Source organism: Trichechus manatus, unplaced genomic scaffold (assembly GCF_000243295.1).
Source record: "Trichechus manatus latirostris isolate Lorelei unplaced genomic scaffold, TriManLat1.0 scaffold00016, whole genome shotgun sequence".
NCBI classification, from domain to species: domain Eukaryota; kingdom Metazoa; phylum Chordata; class Mammalia; order Sirenia; family Trichechidae; genus Trichechus; species Trichechus manatus.
Window position 1 is genome coordinate 16,445,625 of NW_004443952.1, and position 19,047 is coordinate 16,464,671.

At 37.9% G+C, this 19,047-nt stretch overlaps 1 protein-coding gene across 3 annotated transcripts; it reads right to left on the reverse strand.

Annotated features, from left to right (window-relative positions):
• Positions 1 to 1,428: 1,428 nt before the first annotated feature.
• On the reverse strand, positions 1,429 to 18,502 carry NIPSNAP3A (nipsnap homolog 3A). Of its 3 annotated transcripts, none has more exons than XM_004372205.2 (6): positions 18,343 to 18,502; positions 15,584 to 15,794; positions 13,413 to 13,571; positions 12,620 to 12,769; positions 4,856 to 4,942; positions 1,429 to 4,769 (listed from the first exon to the last, which is right to left on the reverse strand). In XM_004372205.2, exons 1-6 carry the CDS (start codon positions 18,400 to 18,402, stop codon positions 4,693 to 4,695), a joined length of 744 nt encoding a protein of 247 aa, XP_004372262.1. In that variant the 5' UTR covers positions 18,403 to 18,502; the 3' UTR covers positions 1,429 to 4,692. The 3 variants fall into 3 exon arrangements, with proteins under 3 accessions (XP_004372262.1, XP_023583218.1, XP_023583219.1); XM_023727450.1 differs by lacking the exon at positions 18,343 to 18,502 and adding an exon at positions 16,106 to 18,315; XM_023727451.1 differs by lacking the exon at positions 12,620 to 12,769.
• Positions 18,503 to 19,047: the final 545 nt, after the last annotated feature.

Sequence of the window (19,047 nt, forward strand, 5' to 3'; positions counted from 1 at the left end):
GTTGAAAACACAACTTGTAGTACCTTCAGATAACTGGTTTTGTAGATGTTAGATAACCCATTAAAATCTCTTCACAGTCTCAAAATAGCCATTTCTTCAATCACTACCCTATCATGAAAAAAATAAAAAACAAAAAACTCCAGCAAATAATCCTACATAGGGTATTTTTCAAACTTTTCTAACCCAGTCTTAATTTTTTGGTCCGTAAACACTTAAAAAAAAATTTCAGTAATGCTTAATATCATCTATATTGAGACAAAAATATGAGAGAACTACTCTTTGGTGAGGTTCAAGTGATCTTTCAGTATCGTTATTAACTTACTCTTTTTCTAAAATTTAAATATTAACTCTAAAGGTGTAAGATTTCAGATCCATTTCAAATTTATGTCTTCTTGTAAAATTGTCAGAATGTTGTAGAATTTATTACTTGAAAAGAGAAAATGACTGTTGTAGAAATTGTCAATTTTTTTGAGATGATAAACAAGTAATACGTAAATGCAGGCATAGTTCCAATAATTATTGGCACGAGTTCATTATATTTTCTACTATCTTTAATGATTTAAAATTCACAGAATAATTTAGTTTCTCCTATCTAAATATTTTTCAAAAATCAAACACCTTTATTTTTCCCATTTCTTATAATTATGTTCCATTTCTTCATCACATCCATGAGCAGCTCCTTGCTTTAATTACTCTCATTCTGAGGCCATATTTAAAAATTCAAAAAGGCACTGTATTATCCCTTTTCTGAAAAAAAAAGTTTCAATGTAAATTTTTAAAAAATCTCATTTGAAACTAGAAACAATCTATGGTTATACATCACCTTTATTAATATTGTTACTATTTAGACTGTCCAGATGATAATCTTTTATATTTTCCTTTGTAAACCTAATTATGTTAGAAATTTTTGCTAGCTTTATGCTCAAGCAAGTAAAATTTTTCTGTTCCCTGTGGAAATACAACTATGTGAGTTTCAGAAATTCTCAAAAAAAATTATGTTCATAGATTTCTGCCTTGGCTGCTTCTGGACACCTTGGAAACGTTATTAACACCTGTGAATATAAAAAAACAAAAGAAAATAACAAAAAAAGCCCTCTATAAATAAATGCCCAGCACAGTTCACTGTTAAAAAAACAACCAAACCTCAAACTACTGTTTTTCAATATCTGTACTGAAAGCATATGCTTTATGACTATTAAATGTTACACATCATTCATTCACTGCATAGTACTCATTGACTAAAAGGGATTTGTCTATATTTTCTTCTTGTGGTTGTATATATCAGGTAGAATTTTCCAAAGAGCCATGTATCATATAATACTGAACCACTCTGAAATTGAGATATTAATTTGTACCTTGTTACTATTTACTGGTAATATGTTGTTGTTAGGTGCCATCAAGTTGATTCTGACTCATAGCGACCGCATGTGACACAGTGGAACTGCCCCAAAGGGTTACTTAGACTGTAATCTTTATGGGAGCAGATCACCAGGTCTTCTCTCCCATGGAGCCACTGGTGGGTTCGAACCGCTGACCTTTCAGTTAGCCGCCAAGTGCTTAACCATTGCTCCATCAAGGCTCCATTTACTAGTAATCCAGTACTATAGTGATATGCTCTAATTTTTTTTTCAAATTGTTGCATCCCTTTTTATAGAATGTTTATATTTCATTAAGGATTAAGTATGCTATTCTCCCTTCTTAAACTCTAGGATGAAGCTATGTTTTGTGCTTTTCCTTTATCATTGGTCCTTCATTCCAAGCACTTTATGCTGTCTGTAATGGGATCTATTTTTGCACTGGAATATCTAAAAATTGCAAAACTAGACAGAAGTTTCACAATAGATTTCTAAGTTAAATCATTTTCATTAAAAGAAAAAAATATTTGTATTGTCAATAACTTTATATGAAGTGTTAAAAAGATATTTCTATGTTGTAAATGAGTCACGAAATAAAGCTGTGTCAGTTCTGTTGGTCTATACAAATTTACTTTCGTACATTCGTGGCACCACCTACTGTTAAAATGTTATAAAACTTACAATAGTAAGAAATGTCTGCTGGTAGAGGGAAAGCTATTTGGATCAGCAGTAAAAATTTCAGAAAAGGCTTCAATGTCCTGTTAATCACAAGAGAACTGAGATTACTTGAAAATAAAAACAAGGGGTGTTTTGCACCTTCATGATTCAGTTACTATATTAAGTAACTCTTATCAAGCAAATTTAAGTGGTTTTTAGATGAACACTTTGATGATTCTGCAGCTACAGAGATCTTTGAAAATACTCTGTAGCTAAGCTTATTTAATTAACAAAAACTCAACTTGGTATTGAGAAGGCTACAAAGGCAGCCTTCAGCGTTCTTTTGTTTATTCAACCAAAAATATAAGGACACAGTGTGCCAAGTACACTGGCAAGGTGCCGGGGGTGGTTGGCAAGGGTGAGGATGCAGAAAAATAAAAAAGATACTGAGACTAATATCAGAAGTGCCTTTTCTCCTGTAAAAAGTGCTGTACAGTGTATACACAACATTATATAGTGCCATGATGAGACATGGATTTTCCACAGCTAATTATGAATCAAAGTTTCAGAAAAGAATGTCTGCTTTTCTCAGTACGTGAAGAACCCCTGTAGTGATAGCCCTTTAAGACACAACAATAGAGTCCTGGCTCTCCTTGTGACCTCTTCTGAACGGCCGTGACGTGTAGTGAGCAGTCCTTTTGCTGAGGCATGAATTTGAACTTGTGTGCAGTAGCACCTTGGCTTGCAAACGAGCCTGGATGACTGCTCAGCATCAGGATCATAACTTCATCCTCCCAACTTGAACTTCAAATTACAGAAACTTTAATGAAATGACAGAAAACTGTGTGTGCGAAAACGACCATCGAGGGAGAGAGAAAAGAAAACCACTGAAAAATGAAAAGGCAGATGATTTAAATTAGCTGTCTTTTCCAAGTGTTTCCTGTGTTGTCAGGCACTTCATTTAATCAGCCCTGGGTACTCTAACATAGGTGGTCAAGAAAGAGGAGACGAAGATGTAACAGCTAATGAGAAAAGAAGGCTTTGTGTGGAGTCCTGGAGGACAAATGAGAAAGTATTTCCAAAAGAAAGAAGATGTCAATTGTAAAATGACTGAGAAATGAGATTGACAAGGGCAATTTGGCTAATGTGGTGATTAAGTTTATGAGAGAACTGAGAGAAACTGGAAGCAGGAAGTATGGATTACACTTTTTAGTTATAAAGGAAAAGAAAAATGGGGCAGTAGCTGGAGAGAGAAGTGTGTATTTTTTAAGATGGGAAAAACAGCACATTTGTCTGTTGGCAAGAAGGATCCTATAGAGAGGGAAAAACTGGTTTCAAGAAACAGAGGGAAGAACTACTGCAGACACATCCTTGAGCAAGTAAGTGTAAAAATAGAGTCCTGTCTTTGCTTGGAACATGTAAGGTTCATCCATAGTAACAGGAGAGAAGGCAGGGTATACTGACTGTCTCACATTACATAATGGTCCAGATAAATCAGAGATCCCAGAGGTCCAGATAAAGAAAAGGTGATATACTTTCTGTTTTTCAAAATTTCTTTAGATAGCTAATTCATAATTTACTATTTTAAATTTGCAGTATGTTTTAGAAATGTAAAATAACATAGCTGTAAGTATAGACTAGCAGGAGAGCTTGGAAATACCAAAACTAAAGTTAGAAGGCAGAGGCACTCAACTAAAATAGAAATTACAGGTGTTTCAAGGAAAACCCTAGCACACCTGTGACAGTGCTGAAGAAATTCTCCTTCTGGGGTTGCTAGCATGCTATTTTCTTGATGTAACTTACCATTTACAATAAAGGTGGTAAATTATTACTGTGTCACTACCCTATAGCAACACAGCAATAGCTCCAGAAAAGAGGATAAAAATATAAAATGAAAATAAAAAGAATTAGAATGGATATGTAGGCTTTTATTAGGGTAAGTATGTCCATAACCATAAAAGATCTCTTTAAAACAAATAGATGTCCCAAGTATCTCTGCTAAATAGTAATTCAAAACAAAGTAAAAATTAGTAAAATTAATTATAAATTAACACATTTCAGCATATAAATCAACAAGCCTTGAAAAATTTTTTAATACCAAGACCTAATTACATTCTTTTCTAAGTTAGAGTAATTAATAATGTGAAAACCATAATACAGACTACACAAATTATGCTTTTCCAATGTAAAGAAATATATTTGATCTAATACTCTTATGAATCCCATTTGATACTATAAAATAAACTTTACTGGACACAATTAAAAAATCTCAGAAAAACAGATACCCTGAAAAAGGTAGATACTGTATATAAATAATTTAAAAATCATGTCAGCGGCATGAAAATATAACATCATTTTAATACAAGAAAATGCTGTACCAAAAAGGTTGTGAAAATACAGAAGCAGCGATATTTGAAAATAAAGGAAAAATCAAGATCAGGAAGCAGTGGCAGCTATTTCTAATGTATAACAGACAGTGAAATGCCACAGGGGAAATGAACAGACCTATTTTCTGAAGTGGTAACGACAAAGGACAGAGGTAGCTTTCAATAATGCAAGGGACATAGCTAATTAACTTACCACCTCCTTCAAATAAACGTGAGACTCTCTGGGGAAAAATTAAGCATCACTAGCAGATATATCTTACAGCAGTTAATGAAATGTCTCATCTCGTAGCAGACTATTTCAACGGTGAGAAAGATGTAGGAATCAGAAGCATATTCTGCTGTGATACTAGGTGGTTGGCACTTTCCCGGACTGCAAAAAAAAAAAATCATAAGACAAAGTTGATGACTTACTCAAATATGTTCTAAAAGTAATTCATGCCTAGTCAAACAGCTTACCAGCTGCCACAACTCGGGGGTCCTCATGAGACTGATGTCTCCCAGCTGCACGACTATCTGGACTCTCATGCCACCAAAGAACATGAACTGCAGAAATAAACCCAAAATAAAGAACATGGCATTCCCACAAATAAGAACTACAGAAAAATGAATCAGAGATGTCAAGTCTCGTTCTTTAAATTAAAACAGTGAATATCAAAAAGGTAAAACTAAGTATATTAGTTTCAAGATCTCAGAGAGGACAGAGATTTGGGAAAGAAATTTATAAATTTACTAATCAAACTGGTTTTACTGATGAAGCAAGAGAAGGCTGGAGGAGGGAAGTAAAGTAACAGCTGACAGAATCAAAACTATACTCAAGTTCCATAACTTCCTGTCTCTAAAAAAAACAAGATTATAAAGAGAATTGTGTTTCCATAAAAAAATTTAGATGATACAAAGAAGAAAATAAAAATAAGCATAATCTTTACCTCTGAGAGAAAACTTCTTAATATTTGGTTTATTTTCTTTAAAAAATATGTAAAATCAAATTAGGGTTATACCGTATAGTATACTTAATAACAGATTTTTAAAACTCAAAAATACAAGTATTTTTTATGTCAATAATATTAATTTTTAATGGCTAAGTGAATTCCTCCTTATAGATATCTATAAATATGTGTTGTTAGTTGTTGTCAGGTGCTGTCGAGTCGTTTTCGACTCATGGCAACCCTATGTACAACAGAACAAAACACTGCTGGGTCCTGTGCCATCCTCACAATCCTTTCTATGCCTGGGCCAACTGTTGCTGCCACTGAGTCAATCCATCGTGTTGAGGATCCTCCTCTTTTTCGCTGACCCTCCACTTAACCAAACAAGATGATGTCGTTCTCCAGGGACTGGTCCCTCCTGATAACATGTTCTGAATTATGTGAGACGAAGTCTCGCCATCCTCTCTTCTAAGGAGTGTGCTAGCTGTACTTCTTCCAGGACAGATTTGTTCGTTCTTCTGGCAGTTCATGGTATAGTCAATATTCTTCTCCAACACCATAATTCAAAGGCATCAATTCTTCTTTGGTCTTCTTTACTCATTGTTAAGCTTTCGCATGCATATGAGGCGAATAAAAACACCATGGTTTGGGTCAGGCTCACCTTAGTCCTTAAGTGACATCTGCTTTTTAACACTTTATTTTTTATTGTTGTGCTTTAATTGAAAGTTTACAATTCAAGTTAGTCTCTCACACAAAAATTTATACAAACATTGTTGTGTGACCCTAACTGCTCTCCCCATACTGTGACAGCACACTCCTCCTTTCCACCCGATTGCCCCTGTCCGTTCAACCAGCTCCTAACCCTCTCTGCCTTCTCATCTTACCTCTGGACAGAAGCTGCCCATTTAGTATCATGTATCTACTTGAGCTAAGAAGCACACTCTTCACGAGTATGATTTTATGTCCCATAGTCCAGTCTACTCTTTGACTGAAGAACTGGCCTTGGGAACGGTTTTAGTCCTGGGCTGACAGAGAGTCCAGGAGCCATGCTCTCTGGGGCTCCTCCAGTCTCAGTCAGACCATTAAGTCTAGTCTTTTTACTAGAATTTGAGTTCTGCCCCCTACTTTTCTCCTGCTCCATCAGGGACTCTCTGTTGTGTTCCCTGTCAGGGCGGTCATTGGTGGTAGCCAGGCACCATCTAGCTCTTCTGGTCTCAGGCTGATGCAGTCTCTGGTCTATAAGGCCCTTTCTGACTCTTGGGCTAATACTTTCCTAGTGACTTTGGTGTTCTTCATTCTCCTTTACTCCAGGTGGGCTGGGACCAATTGATGCATCTTAGATGCCTGCTTGCAAGCTTTTAAGACCCCAGACGCCACTCACCAAAGAAGGATGCAGAACATTTTCTTAATAAACTTTGTTATGCCAATTGACCTAGATGTCCCCTGAAAACATGGTCCTTAGGCCCCCGCCCCTGCTACTCTGTCCCTCAAAGTGTTTGCCTGTATTCAGGGAACTTCTTAGCTTTCGTGCTTTTTAACACTTTAAAGAGGTCTTCTGCAGCAGACTGCCCAATGCAATCAGTCTTTTGATTTCCCGACTGCTCTTTCGATGGGCATTGATTATGGATCCAAGTAAAATGAAATCCTTGACAACATCAATCTTTTCTCAGTTTATCATGATGTTGCTTATTGGTCCAGTTGTGAGGATTTTTGTTTTCTTTATGTTGAGGTGTAATCCATACTGAAGGCTGTGGTCTTTGATCTTCATCAGTAAGGCCTTCAAGTCCTCTTCACTTTCAGCAAGCAAGGTTGTGTCATCTGCATTATGCAGGTTGTTAATGAGTCTTCCATGAAACCTGATGCTGTGTTCTTCTTCATATATTCCAGCTTCTCAAATAATTTGCTCAGCATATAGGCTGAATAAGTATGGTGAAAGGATACAACCCTGACACACATCTTTCTTGACTTTAAACCACACAGCATGTCCTTGTTCTGTCCAAACAACTGCTTCTTGATCTGTGTACAGGTTCTTCATGAGCACCATTAAGCATTCTAGAATTCCCATTCTCACAATGTTATCCATAAATTGTTATGATCCACACAGTCAAATGTCTTTCCATAGTCAATAAAACACAGGTAAACATCTTTCTGGTATTCTCTGCTTTCAGCCAGGATCCATCTGACATCAGCAGTGATAACCCTGGTTCCATGTCCTCTTCTGAATCTGGCTTGAATTTTTGGCAATTTCCTGTTGATGTACTTCCGTAACCACTTTTGCATGATCTTCAGCAAAATTTTACTTGCGTGTGATATTAATGATATTGTTGGATAATTTCCACATTCTGTTGGATCACCTTTGTTTGGAACAGGTACAAATATGTATCTATTCCAGTCTGTTGGCCAGGTAGCTGTCTTCCAAATTTCTTGGCATAGACGAGTGAGCACCTCCAGCACTGCAACCATTTGCTGAAACATTTCAACTGGTATTCTGTTAATTCCTGGAGACTTGTTTTTCGCCAATGTCTTCAGTGCAGCTTGGACTTCTATCTTCAGTACCATCAGTATTTATATATAAATATATAATATCTATTATCTATCTATATAGATATTATATATGTAGACATATAGGTATTCCAAAAACCAAACCCGTTGCTGTTGAGTCAATTCTGATTCATAGCTACCCTAAAGGACAGAGCAGAACTGCCCCAAAGAGTTTCAAAGGAGCGCATGGTGGATTCGAAATGCCGACCTTTTGGTTAGCAGTCATAGCACTTAACCACTATGCCACCAGGGTTTCCCATACAGATATTATTTATATATAATATCTATACACATATTATATATAAAAATATTATCTATGATATATATACTATAGATAATACTATATTTTTTATATCCTTTAAAATTTCCTGCCTGTATAACTAAACACATCTATACACATATACACCAATGCATATGTCCTAGAAGTGAAATTACTGGCAAAGACAATGAAAAAAAGCTAAGGCTTTTTATTTATATTGCCAAATTTTGGGGGGGAACAATTAGCCCAATATGAATCCAATAAAGTATATGACTTCTTATTTTTTCTCGACTTTTTTAACACTATATTTACATCTATATCTGTATGACTCTGCTAAGATAAAAATAGTATCTCATTATTCTTTTAATCTGCATCACCTTACATGTATATTTAGTAGCCATCTGTATGTTCACCTTTATGTAAGTTATTTTTTTGCTTTTGAATTTCATTTATATACATGTATACACACATACATATACATATGTCTGTGTGTGTATGTATATATACATATGAATAAAAAGACCAAAATATTAACAGCATTATCACTAATGGGAAATGAGTAATTTTTTTCTTTGTGCTTATCCCTGTTTCAAAATTTATAAAAAATATTTATTACTTTTGCATTCAGAAATAACTTCCCTATCCTAAGTAACGTTTTTGTTTTGCTTTAATCAATCAAAGTACACTAAGAGGAAAATAGAATGAGAAAAATAGATTATTTCTTGGACTCCTTCTAGTCTTTTAATTCTATCATTTTGATGTGCCAGGGAGCAGTTCAGCATTGGAAAGAGGCTTCATAAGGTGTTTGTCAGTTTGTCGTACTGTAGGGGCTTGTGTGTTTCTGTGATGCTGGAAGCTATCTACCAGTATTCAAATACCAGCAGGGTCACTCAGGGCGGACAGGTTTCAGCTGAGCTTCCAGACTAAGACAGACTAGGAAGAAGGACCTGGCAGTCTACTTCTGAAAAGAATTAGCCAGTGAAAACCTTAGGAAAAGCAGTGGAACACTGTCTGATATAGTGCCAGAAGATGAGCCCCTCAGGTTGGAAGGCACTCAAAAGACGAATGGGGAAGAGAAGCCTCCTCAAGGTAGAGTTGACCTTAATGATGTGGATGGAGTCAAGCTTTCGCGACCTTTGTGTGCTGATGTGGCACGACTCAAAGTGAGAAGAAACAGCTGCAAACATCCATTTATAATGAGAACGTGGAAGTACAAAAGATGAATCTAGGAAAATTAGAAATCATCAAAATGAAATGGAATGCATAAACACTAATATCCTATGCATTAGTGAGCTGAAATGGACTGGTATTGGCCATTTTGAATCGTACAATCATATGGTCTACTATGCTGGGAATGACAATTTGAAGAGGAGGAATGGCATTGCATACATCGTCAAAAAGAACATTTCAAGATCTATCCTGAAGTACAACACTGTCAGTGATAGGACAATATCCATATGCCTACAAGGAAGACCAGTTAATACAACTATTGTTCAAATTTACACACCAACCACTAAGGCCAAAGATGAAAAAATTGAAGATTTTTACAAGCTTCTGCAGTCTGAAATTGATAGAACGTGCAATCAAGATGCATTAATAATTACTGGTGATTGGAATGTGAAAGCTGGAAACGAAGAAGGATCAGTAGTTGGAAAATATGGCCTTTGTGACAGAAATGATGCTGGAGATCGCGCAATAGAATTTTGCAAGACCAACGACTCCTTCATTGCAAATACCTTTTTTCACCAACATAAACGGTGACTATACACGTGGACCTCACCAGATGGAAAACACAGGAATCAAATAAACTACATCTGTGGAAAGAGATGATGGAAAAGCTCAATATCATCAGTCAGAACAAGGCCAGGGGCTGACTATGGAACAGACCATCAACTGCTCATATGCAAGCTCAAGCTGAAACTGAAGAAAATTAGTTCAAGTCCACGAAAGCCAAAGTACAACCTTGGGCACATCCCACCTGAATTTAGAGATCTTCTCAAGAAAACTTCTGACGCGTTCAACACTAATGACCAAAGATGAGATGAGTTGTGGAAAGGACATCATACATGAAGAAAGCAAGAGGTCATTAAAAAGACAGGAAAGAAAGAAAAGACCAAACTGGATGTCAGAAGAGACTCAAACTTGCTCTTGAATGTCGAGTAGCGAAAGTGAAAGAAAGAAATGATGAGTAAAAGAGCTGAACAGAAAATTTCAAAGGGCAGCTCGAGAAGATGAAGTAAAGTTTTATAATGACGTGCAAAGACCTGGAGATAGAAAACCAAAAGGGAAGAACATGCTCGGCATTGCTCAAGCTGAAAGAACTGAAGAAACAACTCAAGCCTCGAGCTGCAATATTGAAGGATTCTATGGGGAAAATACTAAATGATGCAGGAAGCATCAAAATAAGATGGAAGGAATCCACAGAGTCACTGTACTAAAAAGAATTGGTTAACATTCAACCATTTCAGGAGGCAGAATATGACCAAGTACCAATGGTACTGAAGGAAGACATCCAAGATGCACTGAAAGCACTGGCAAAAAGCAAGGGTCCAGGGATTGATGGAATGCCAATTGAGATGTTTCAACAAACGGATGCAGCGCTGGAAGTGCTCACTTATCTATGCTGAGAAATTTGGAAGACAGCTACCTGGCCAACAGACCAGAAGAGATCCACATTTATGCCTATTCCCAAGAAAGGTGACTCAACCGAATGTGGAAACTATCGAACAGTATAATTAATATCACATGCAAGTAAAATTTTGCTGAAAATCATTCAAAAGCAGCTGCAGCAGTATATCGACAGAGAATTGCCAGAAATTCAAGCTGGACCCAGAAGAGGACATGGAACAAGGGATATCATTGCTGATGTCAGATAGGATTCTGGCTGAAAGCAGAGAATACCAGAAAGATGTTCACCTGTGTTAGTTACTGACTATGCAAAGGCATCTGACTGCGTGGATCGTAACAAATTATGGATAACATTGCGAAAAATGGGAACTCCAAAACACTTAATTGTGCTCATGAGGAACCTGTACATAGATCAAGCAGCAGTTGTTTGGACAGAACAAGGGGATGCTGCATGGTTTAAAGTTAGGAAAGGTGTGCGTCAAGGTTGTATCTTTCATCATACCTATTCAATCTGTATACTGAGCAAATGATCAGAGAAGCTGGACTGTATGAAGAAGAATGGGGCAGCAGGATTGGAGGAAGACTCATTGACAACCTGCATAATGCAGATGACACAACCTTGCTTGCTGAAAGTAAAGAGGACTTGAAGGCCTTACTGATGAAGATCAAAGACTACAGCCTTTAGTATGGATTACACCTCAACATAAAGAAAACAAAAATCCTCACAACTGGACCAATAAGCAACATCGTGATAAACTGAGAAAAGATTGAAGTTGTCAAGGATTTCATTTTACTTGGATCCACACTCAACACTCATAGAAGCAGCAGTCAAGAAATCAAAAGACAGACTGCACTGGGCAAATATGCTGTGAAAGACCTCTTTAAAGTGTTGAAAAGCAAAGATGTCACCTTGAAGACTAAGGTGCACCTGATCCAAGCCATGGTGTTGTCAATCACCTCATATGTATGTGAAAGCTGGACAATGAATAAAAAAGACCGAAGAACTGATGCCTTTGAATTGTGGTGTTGGAGAAGAATGCTGAATATACCATGGATTCCCCAAAAGAACGAACAAATTTGTCTTGGAAGAAATATGACTAGAATGCTCCTTAGAAGCAAGGGTGGCAAGACTACTTCTCACATCCTTTGGACATGTTATTAGGAAGGACTGATCGCTGGAGAAGGACATCATGTTTGATAGAGGGTCAGCGAAAAAGAGGAAGACCCGCAATGAGATGGATTAACACAGTGGCTGCAACAATGGCCTTAAGCATAACGACGATTGTGAGGATGGCGGAGGGCTGGGCGGTGTTTCGTTCTGTGGTACATAGGCTCACTGTAAGTCAGAATCGACTCGATGGCACCAAACAACAACAACAACAAAAAGATTTTGTGAAGGCTTAAAATCATAAAAAACTAAAAATTTGGCAATAAAAAATTATATGCCCTAATGAGAAAGGGAAACAAACTTGGGCTGAAGGGTGAACCTCAGGAGTGACTTCATTACTAAGCTAAAATGGTGTCCGGGGGTAGTAATTTTTGTTTTTTAAATCAATAAAAATACATTCAGAGGAAAAAAAAAAATGAAAAATGTAGATTATTTCTTGAGGCTCCTTCATTTTTAAAGTTCTGTCATCTCCATGTACCAGGGAAAGCAAGCAGTTCAGCCTTTGAAAAAAGCTTCATACGGTATAAACAAATTAGATGTAAAGAAGATTTTTTGAACCCTTAAAATTACCAAAAACTAAAAATTTGACAATAAAAAATCATATGCCATAATGAGAAAGAGAACAAACTGACACAAAAAACGCATGAGTAGATGACCAGTATACTTATAATTATCACATAAGAAGGGAAGAATTGTACCTCTGTTGAGTACTCCATATTCTGTGTGGAAAACTCCAACCAGTTTAGCGTAGTTTAGATTGACATGGGAATTAACTGCCCTTTGAAATGCATCACCCCACAGAGCTGGTCCACCAGGTTTCATCTGAAAACTAACCAGTTCATAGACTCCTAAAGTAGGGAGAAAGAGATTTCACAGAAAACGTTCAAGCAACTTCTAATCATGTTTAGTCTGGTTCCAGTGGAAGGCTAATCTACATAAACAGACTTGAGGGTCATGCACCTGCACGTTTAAAAAAAAACAGTTGCCACTGACTCATGGTGACCCCATGTACGTCAGACTAGAACTATGCTGCAGTGTTTTCAATGGCTGATTTTTCAGAAGTAGGTTACCAGGCCTTTCTTTCAAGGTACCTCTGGATGGACTGGAACCTCCAACCTTTAGTTCCCAGCTAAGCGTGTTAACCCTTTTCACCACCCTGAGACTCGCATGTTTATGTTGTTGTTAGTTGCTGTTGAGTTGACTGTGACTCATGGCAACCCCATGTGTGCAGAGCAGAACTGCTCCATAGGCTTTTCAACACTGTGACTTTTCGGAAGCAGATGGCCTGTCTTTCCGACGTGCCTCTGGGCAGGTTCAGTCCGCCAACCCTCCAGCTAGTAGTCAAGCACTTTACCATCTGCGCTACCCAGGGACTCCTACTACATAATACAAAGGATTTTTTATTTTTTCCAGTGGAACTTTAGTTTTTATAGCTTATGGTCTTTTATTTTATTCACCAATATTCAAAGTGATGAAGAAGGAAAGCCCTACCTTCTTTTGGTGGCTTTTCTATTTTGCACCATGGTACCAGGTAAGAAATCTCCCACTCTTGCTTATCTATAAGAGGCAAATTAGGGATGAGGAATTGTTCTTGCCATTCCTTATTTTTGGCCAAGGCTTTCCGAACTTCAGTTCGATGAGCAAAATTATCTATGGGCAGAAAAATAAAAATTTTCAATTTAAAATCTCCTATTTTTTTTGGGATTTCATTAAATTCAATAAACGTACTTCAAGGACATATAGGGACATTGTGTTATACAGTAAAACCTGAGAAAGCTGGAACCTGTGTAAGGTGGAAACCTGTCACTGAAGGAAAACTCAAACATTTTCCACTAAAAGGAGGGCTAGAAAAGTGGTAAAAGACTGTACTCTGTCAAAGGCGGAGGCGTTCCCATCGAGTTCCGGCTCTCATAGGTTTCACTGTATCATTGGAGATACCAAGATAAACAGATGTGATATCTGAGGTCAAGCTGCTCTTGGTCTAACAGGGAAATAGAAATGTAAACAACTAATTATAATGAATTTTTTAGGCTCCACCATTTACTAGGCAGTTGTATGACTTAAGTAAGTTATTCAATCTTTTTATGCACCTGTTTTCTAATCTGTGAAATGGGGATAATAATCTAGTGTCTATCTCCAGGGCTGTTGTGAGGATTAAATGAATTAAGATGAACAAAGTTTATAATAGTGCTTGGAACCTAGTTAGCACTCAATATATGTTAATTATTCTTATTAATTTAATTGAGGCATGTCATTTATAGTCCCAGCTTAGAGACAACACTCTTTTTCGCTTTGGTGCTGGTGGTGGAGAATGGTCAGATCAACGTACACCTTGAATCAAATGTAACGTAAGTGATATTAAGATGTACTTTTTAAGCCTTTTCTGTTTTGAACAAATAGCTTCCAAACAAATGAAGCCAATTCTCTTACCTACTGTTACCCATTCTTTTTCCTCATTACTTAGTTTTCTTCTGTTTGAATTAGGGCCTCATAAGACTAATGGTAGAAGAGTTATATGGTTTATGCTGGGGATAAGGAATAACACCTCTATTACAGATTGAGTTATATTAGGACTTTATTATTTTAATGGGGCATGATTCAACTTGGGGCATACCTAAAACAAGCATTGTGTTTTAAAGGGGCTAGTTCTATTATAATAGGGAAAAATACCAAGTATGGACACGTTAAGTATAGAATGACCATTTTTCATATTATTTTTTGACTATTGACTTTGGATACTGATCACAAAACATTAAATGGAATTATTGAAAGTTCTCTGGATATCACCAAGTCCATGTAGATTGCCAAGTAAAGAGATGGAAACCAAAACAACCAAACCCACTGCCGTTGAGTCAATTCATACTCATAGCCACCCTATAGGGTTTCCAAAGCTGTAAATCTCCACAGAAGCAGACTGCCACAACTTTCTTCCATAGAGCCATTGGTGGTTTCGAACCCCCAACCTTTTGGTTAGCAGTTGATCTAGGCATTCCTGTAACCTGTTCTACCGCTGCTAAACCAGGAGTAGGTCAGTTTCAATGTGGGGAGAACTCTGATCCCTTTGCCTTTTTCTCCCTAGTAGTATAATAACAGTGAACTCCCTGAAACTCTGGGGGCAGAAATGAGATAAAAGTAGTCCCCTAAACATAACAGAATAATTCATTCTCAGAGTTGGGTAAAGGCTTACAAGTTAACTATCATCCTCCATCATCCTCTACTTCCCCAAAGCCCTATGTGCTTGAACTGTTTCTACTAAAACCCTGATATCCAGCCATAGCTTCAATAATAAGAAAAAATAACTTTCTTTTGGTGATACTAACACATTTGGGTTCTTAACAATCACTGCTTTAAATTTTTCATAAACCATTTTTATAATAAAACATTCTAAAATTTTTCTGAGAATTAAAGTGTAATTCATAATTTTATGATTTAAGATATGTGACTACACATTTTCCCCTCTATGATAACATAAGAATTTGAGCAGGGCTTGTTAAAGGTGTACTATCGGGAAGAGCAACCACTCAATTTTTTTTGGTTTTGGTTTTTAAAGGTTTTACTTGACCTGTATGTATTTACAGTAGTAGAGATCTAAGAACTAAGTCTCACGTTGCATCTAACAGAATGAAAATCTGTACTGAACCCTTAGGCTGGATGACTCATACCATACTTCCAAATATGAAACACTTTATTCACTCTGCCTCCAAATTCTACACTCCAGAATCCAATCAGTTCAGAGTGAGCTGTCCGAAGATGAATGTTTTTCTTAATATTTTCCAGGAACTCACTCATCTTTGAGGGTTTAAGGTAATAAGTACGAAATTCATAGAATGTCCCATCATACTGTCTAGGGCCCGTAGCAAAAGATGAACACACCTGAAGAAAGATAAGACAAATTTAAACATTTTGGGGACTGAAAAACAAAACAAAACAAAACAAAAGCTGCTGTCAAAATCCCATGTGTAACAGAGTACAACTGCTCTATAGGGTTTACTTGGCTGTGATCTGTGCAGCGTCAGATCGCCAAGCCTTTCTTCTGTGGTACTGCCGGGTGGGTTTGAATTGCCAACCTCTAGATTAGTAGCCAACTGCAAATCACTTGTACCACACAGGGACCTTTTTGGGGAGGTAGGATTTATTATATTATGTTACAACCAAGTCTGAATCTGGAAACAAGGGATACTCACTAGAATCATAATCCATGTTGGTACTTCTGTTATCATCTCTATAGATCTCTGTTTATGTAGAGACGTAAATAAAGAGAGCTATCTTAAATATGCTGAATATATGGCTACTTTCTTAGCAGGGGTTCACTTCAGTCACGTTTTCATGAAAGTTGTTCACAAGAAAGCAATGAGATCTTACTGATATTCCCTTATCCAAGAATTACAAGTAGGATCCTGATAAATTTACAAATAATTTTCCCTTATTTAGCCAATTTTTGATTTTTAGTCATCACTGCATGTGTTATAGTTATTCATTTAAACACACTACATTTGTAAAACATGGAGCTCTTTTGGAAGGTACAATGGAAATACATTTACTAGTAAAAAACTTTTTTATTTTTAATGTTCTTAAAAAATGAAAATTGCAGTTCAGGTCAAAGTATTTCCTAAATCTAGTAATCTAGATGACTGATCAAAAACTGGACTGGAATATAATTAATGCAATAGAAAGCTATAATCCATCCAATGGTACCGTAACATGGTGGTAGATTATACGAATGCTAGAAAAAGAAAAAATTAACAAGTTAGCAATTGTCTGAATCATTATTAGTTTTTAATTATAGATGTAATGAAAAAAATTGCATTTAATCCATCCATTTGCATCAGATGGAAGAAAATCTCTCTTAATAATCTTTAATTCACTTTGTAATAGTTACATGCTAACTATGTAACCTTCCGTTCTAATTTGGTGCCCTGAATGAATTTAACTTTCGGTAGGAAATTATCTGCCAGAAATTGTCCTACCAGAAATTTCTCTTTATAGACACACATACACATGCACACATATACATATGTGGCATTCTAGTTTACAAATTCATCTTACCTGAGACTGGTTAATACCTGCTGGTTCCCAGAAGCCCATTACAACAGAATAATCTATTAAAAGAAGAGATTGGGTACCTGCAAAGTTATGAATAAATTTTGGGCTTACATTGACTACCTGGTATGTCAAATGAAATCAGCAGGCTTTTAGCTCCAGATATTTTGGTTACAACATAGAATTATATATGTATTTTATTTAATTGTGAATAATAAGACTGCATTATAAAGGCCATTTTGAGTTCATTCCATTTATGTCCATTTTCAGTTATATTCTTCTTGTCCAGATGTCTAATTCTTGCTTAGAAAGCAAGTATTCTCACCAAAAACAGCTGCAGCTATCCCTTCTGTTGGTGGACATTGTCTTTTAAGTCAAACTCTAATAAGAGAATGTTATGCAAATAAGCAACACCAAATCTGCCTCTGTAATTACAGCTTTGTATACTCTATGTGGCAATTCTACTCTATCCTAATTGGGCTACTATGAGTCGAAACTGACTTGCCAGCAACTGGCACTTAATATACCTCTCCCAGCTTTCTAGTCTCTGACTGCAACAAAAAATTGCCTTATCCCCTCAACCACACTTGCCTCCTAGTATCAGTAAGAATCTACTCCACGGCTTCGGGTTTCATTTGGTTTTAGTATCTACAGTTTAAAAAGTATTATAAATAAAATATACATGTATCAGAAAATGGGTTAACGGAGTGTCTGTAAAAATTTCTTAAGTTGATTTTCAGTGGGTTTGTATTTGGAGAACTAAAATATGACGTCAAAAGCACACATTTTTATCATTTTTCACAGGAGAAATAAATAAGAGAGACGCCCACGGAAAAGTTAGCAGCGAGGCAGATGTGGCTGGGTACGTCTGGGCTGGGTCCTCCCCCACCCGAACCCTGGGCCTCCTCTTCAGGGTTCTTTGCAGGATGCTCGGGCGTTGCGTAATTCGTTTAAAAGGAAGCTGGTTCTGTTACAAATGGCTGATAGTCCTTTTCCTCCTTCAACCTTCAGTAAGGAGGGGGTGGTGACTTGTAAATGGGACATCAATAAGAGAATCCCGCAAAGCTCTTGGCCCACCGACAACCTGGCGGGCGCTTCTAAAGCCGCAGCCCCGAGGCTTCTGGGCAGCAAAAGCGAAACAGCCGGCGCGCCTCACGGGCGCCTGGCACCTAAGCCAGAAAAGCTCACTGTCACCTGCTGCCTACTGAAAACGAGGCGACATCGACAAGCGATCCCTTTCCTTCTCGTGCGCATCTCGGGGTCCTCCCCTCCGGAGGTTGAGTAGAACCCCGTGGCTCTCGTCGGTATGGGCGCGCGCGCATCAGCAGACGCCCTTCCCCTCCCGCAAGGAGCTAGGCCGAAGCGCCCTTGCGGCCATTACCTTAGGCGCGAGCGGCCGCGCTGCCAGGGCCCTGGTCAGGCCGCTTCGGAGGGCAAGCATGGCGAGGCTTCGAGGACTGCAGAGAAGGGGAAACCAGCCAGTGATCTCTCCGGCATCCCCTTCCTGCTTCCCAACAGGGAAAGGGACGTGACTGCACCAGTGGCAGACGCAGACGGCGGGGTGGGTCTCGGCGGGGCCAGCTCCGCCCCGGTCGGGAGGGCGGCCCCGAGGGCTTGCTCGCTTGTGGTCTTCAGCAGGCACGACGCCAGGAATGTTTTGCGTCACCCTGACCTGTTAAGTCACCTTTTGTTGCCCGCCCCCAAGTTTTTTTTTTTTTTAATTATTGTGCTTCAGACGGAGGTTTACAGAACAAACGAGCTTCTCATTAAACAATTAGTACACACATTGTTTTGTGACATTGGTTACCAAACCCAAGACGTGTCAACACTCTCCCTTTCTCGACCTTCGGTTCCCTATTACCCACTTTCCTGTCCCCTCTTGTCTTCTAGTCCTTGCCCTGGGCTGGTGTGACCCTTTAGTCTTGTTTTGTTTTATGGGCCTGTCTAATCTTTGGCTGAATAGTGAACCTCAGGACTGACTACATTACTGACCTAAAAGGGTGTCCGGGGGCCATACTCTTGGGGTTTCTCCAGTCTCTGTCAGGCCCGTAAGTCTGGTCTTTTTTTGTGAGTTAGAACTGTGTGC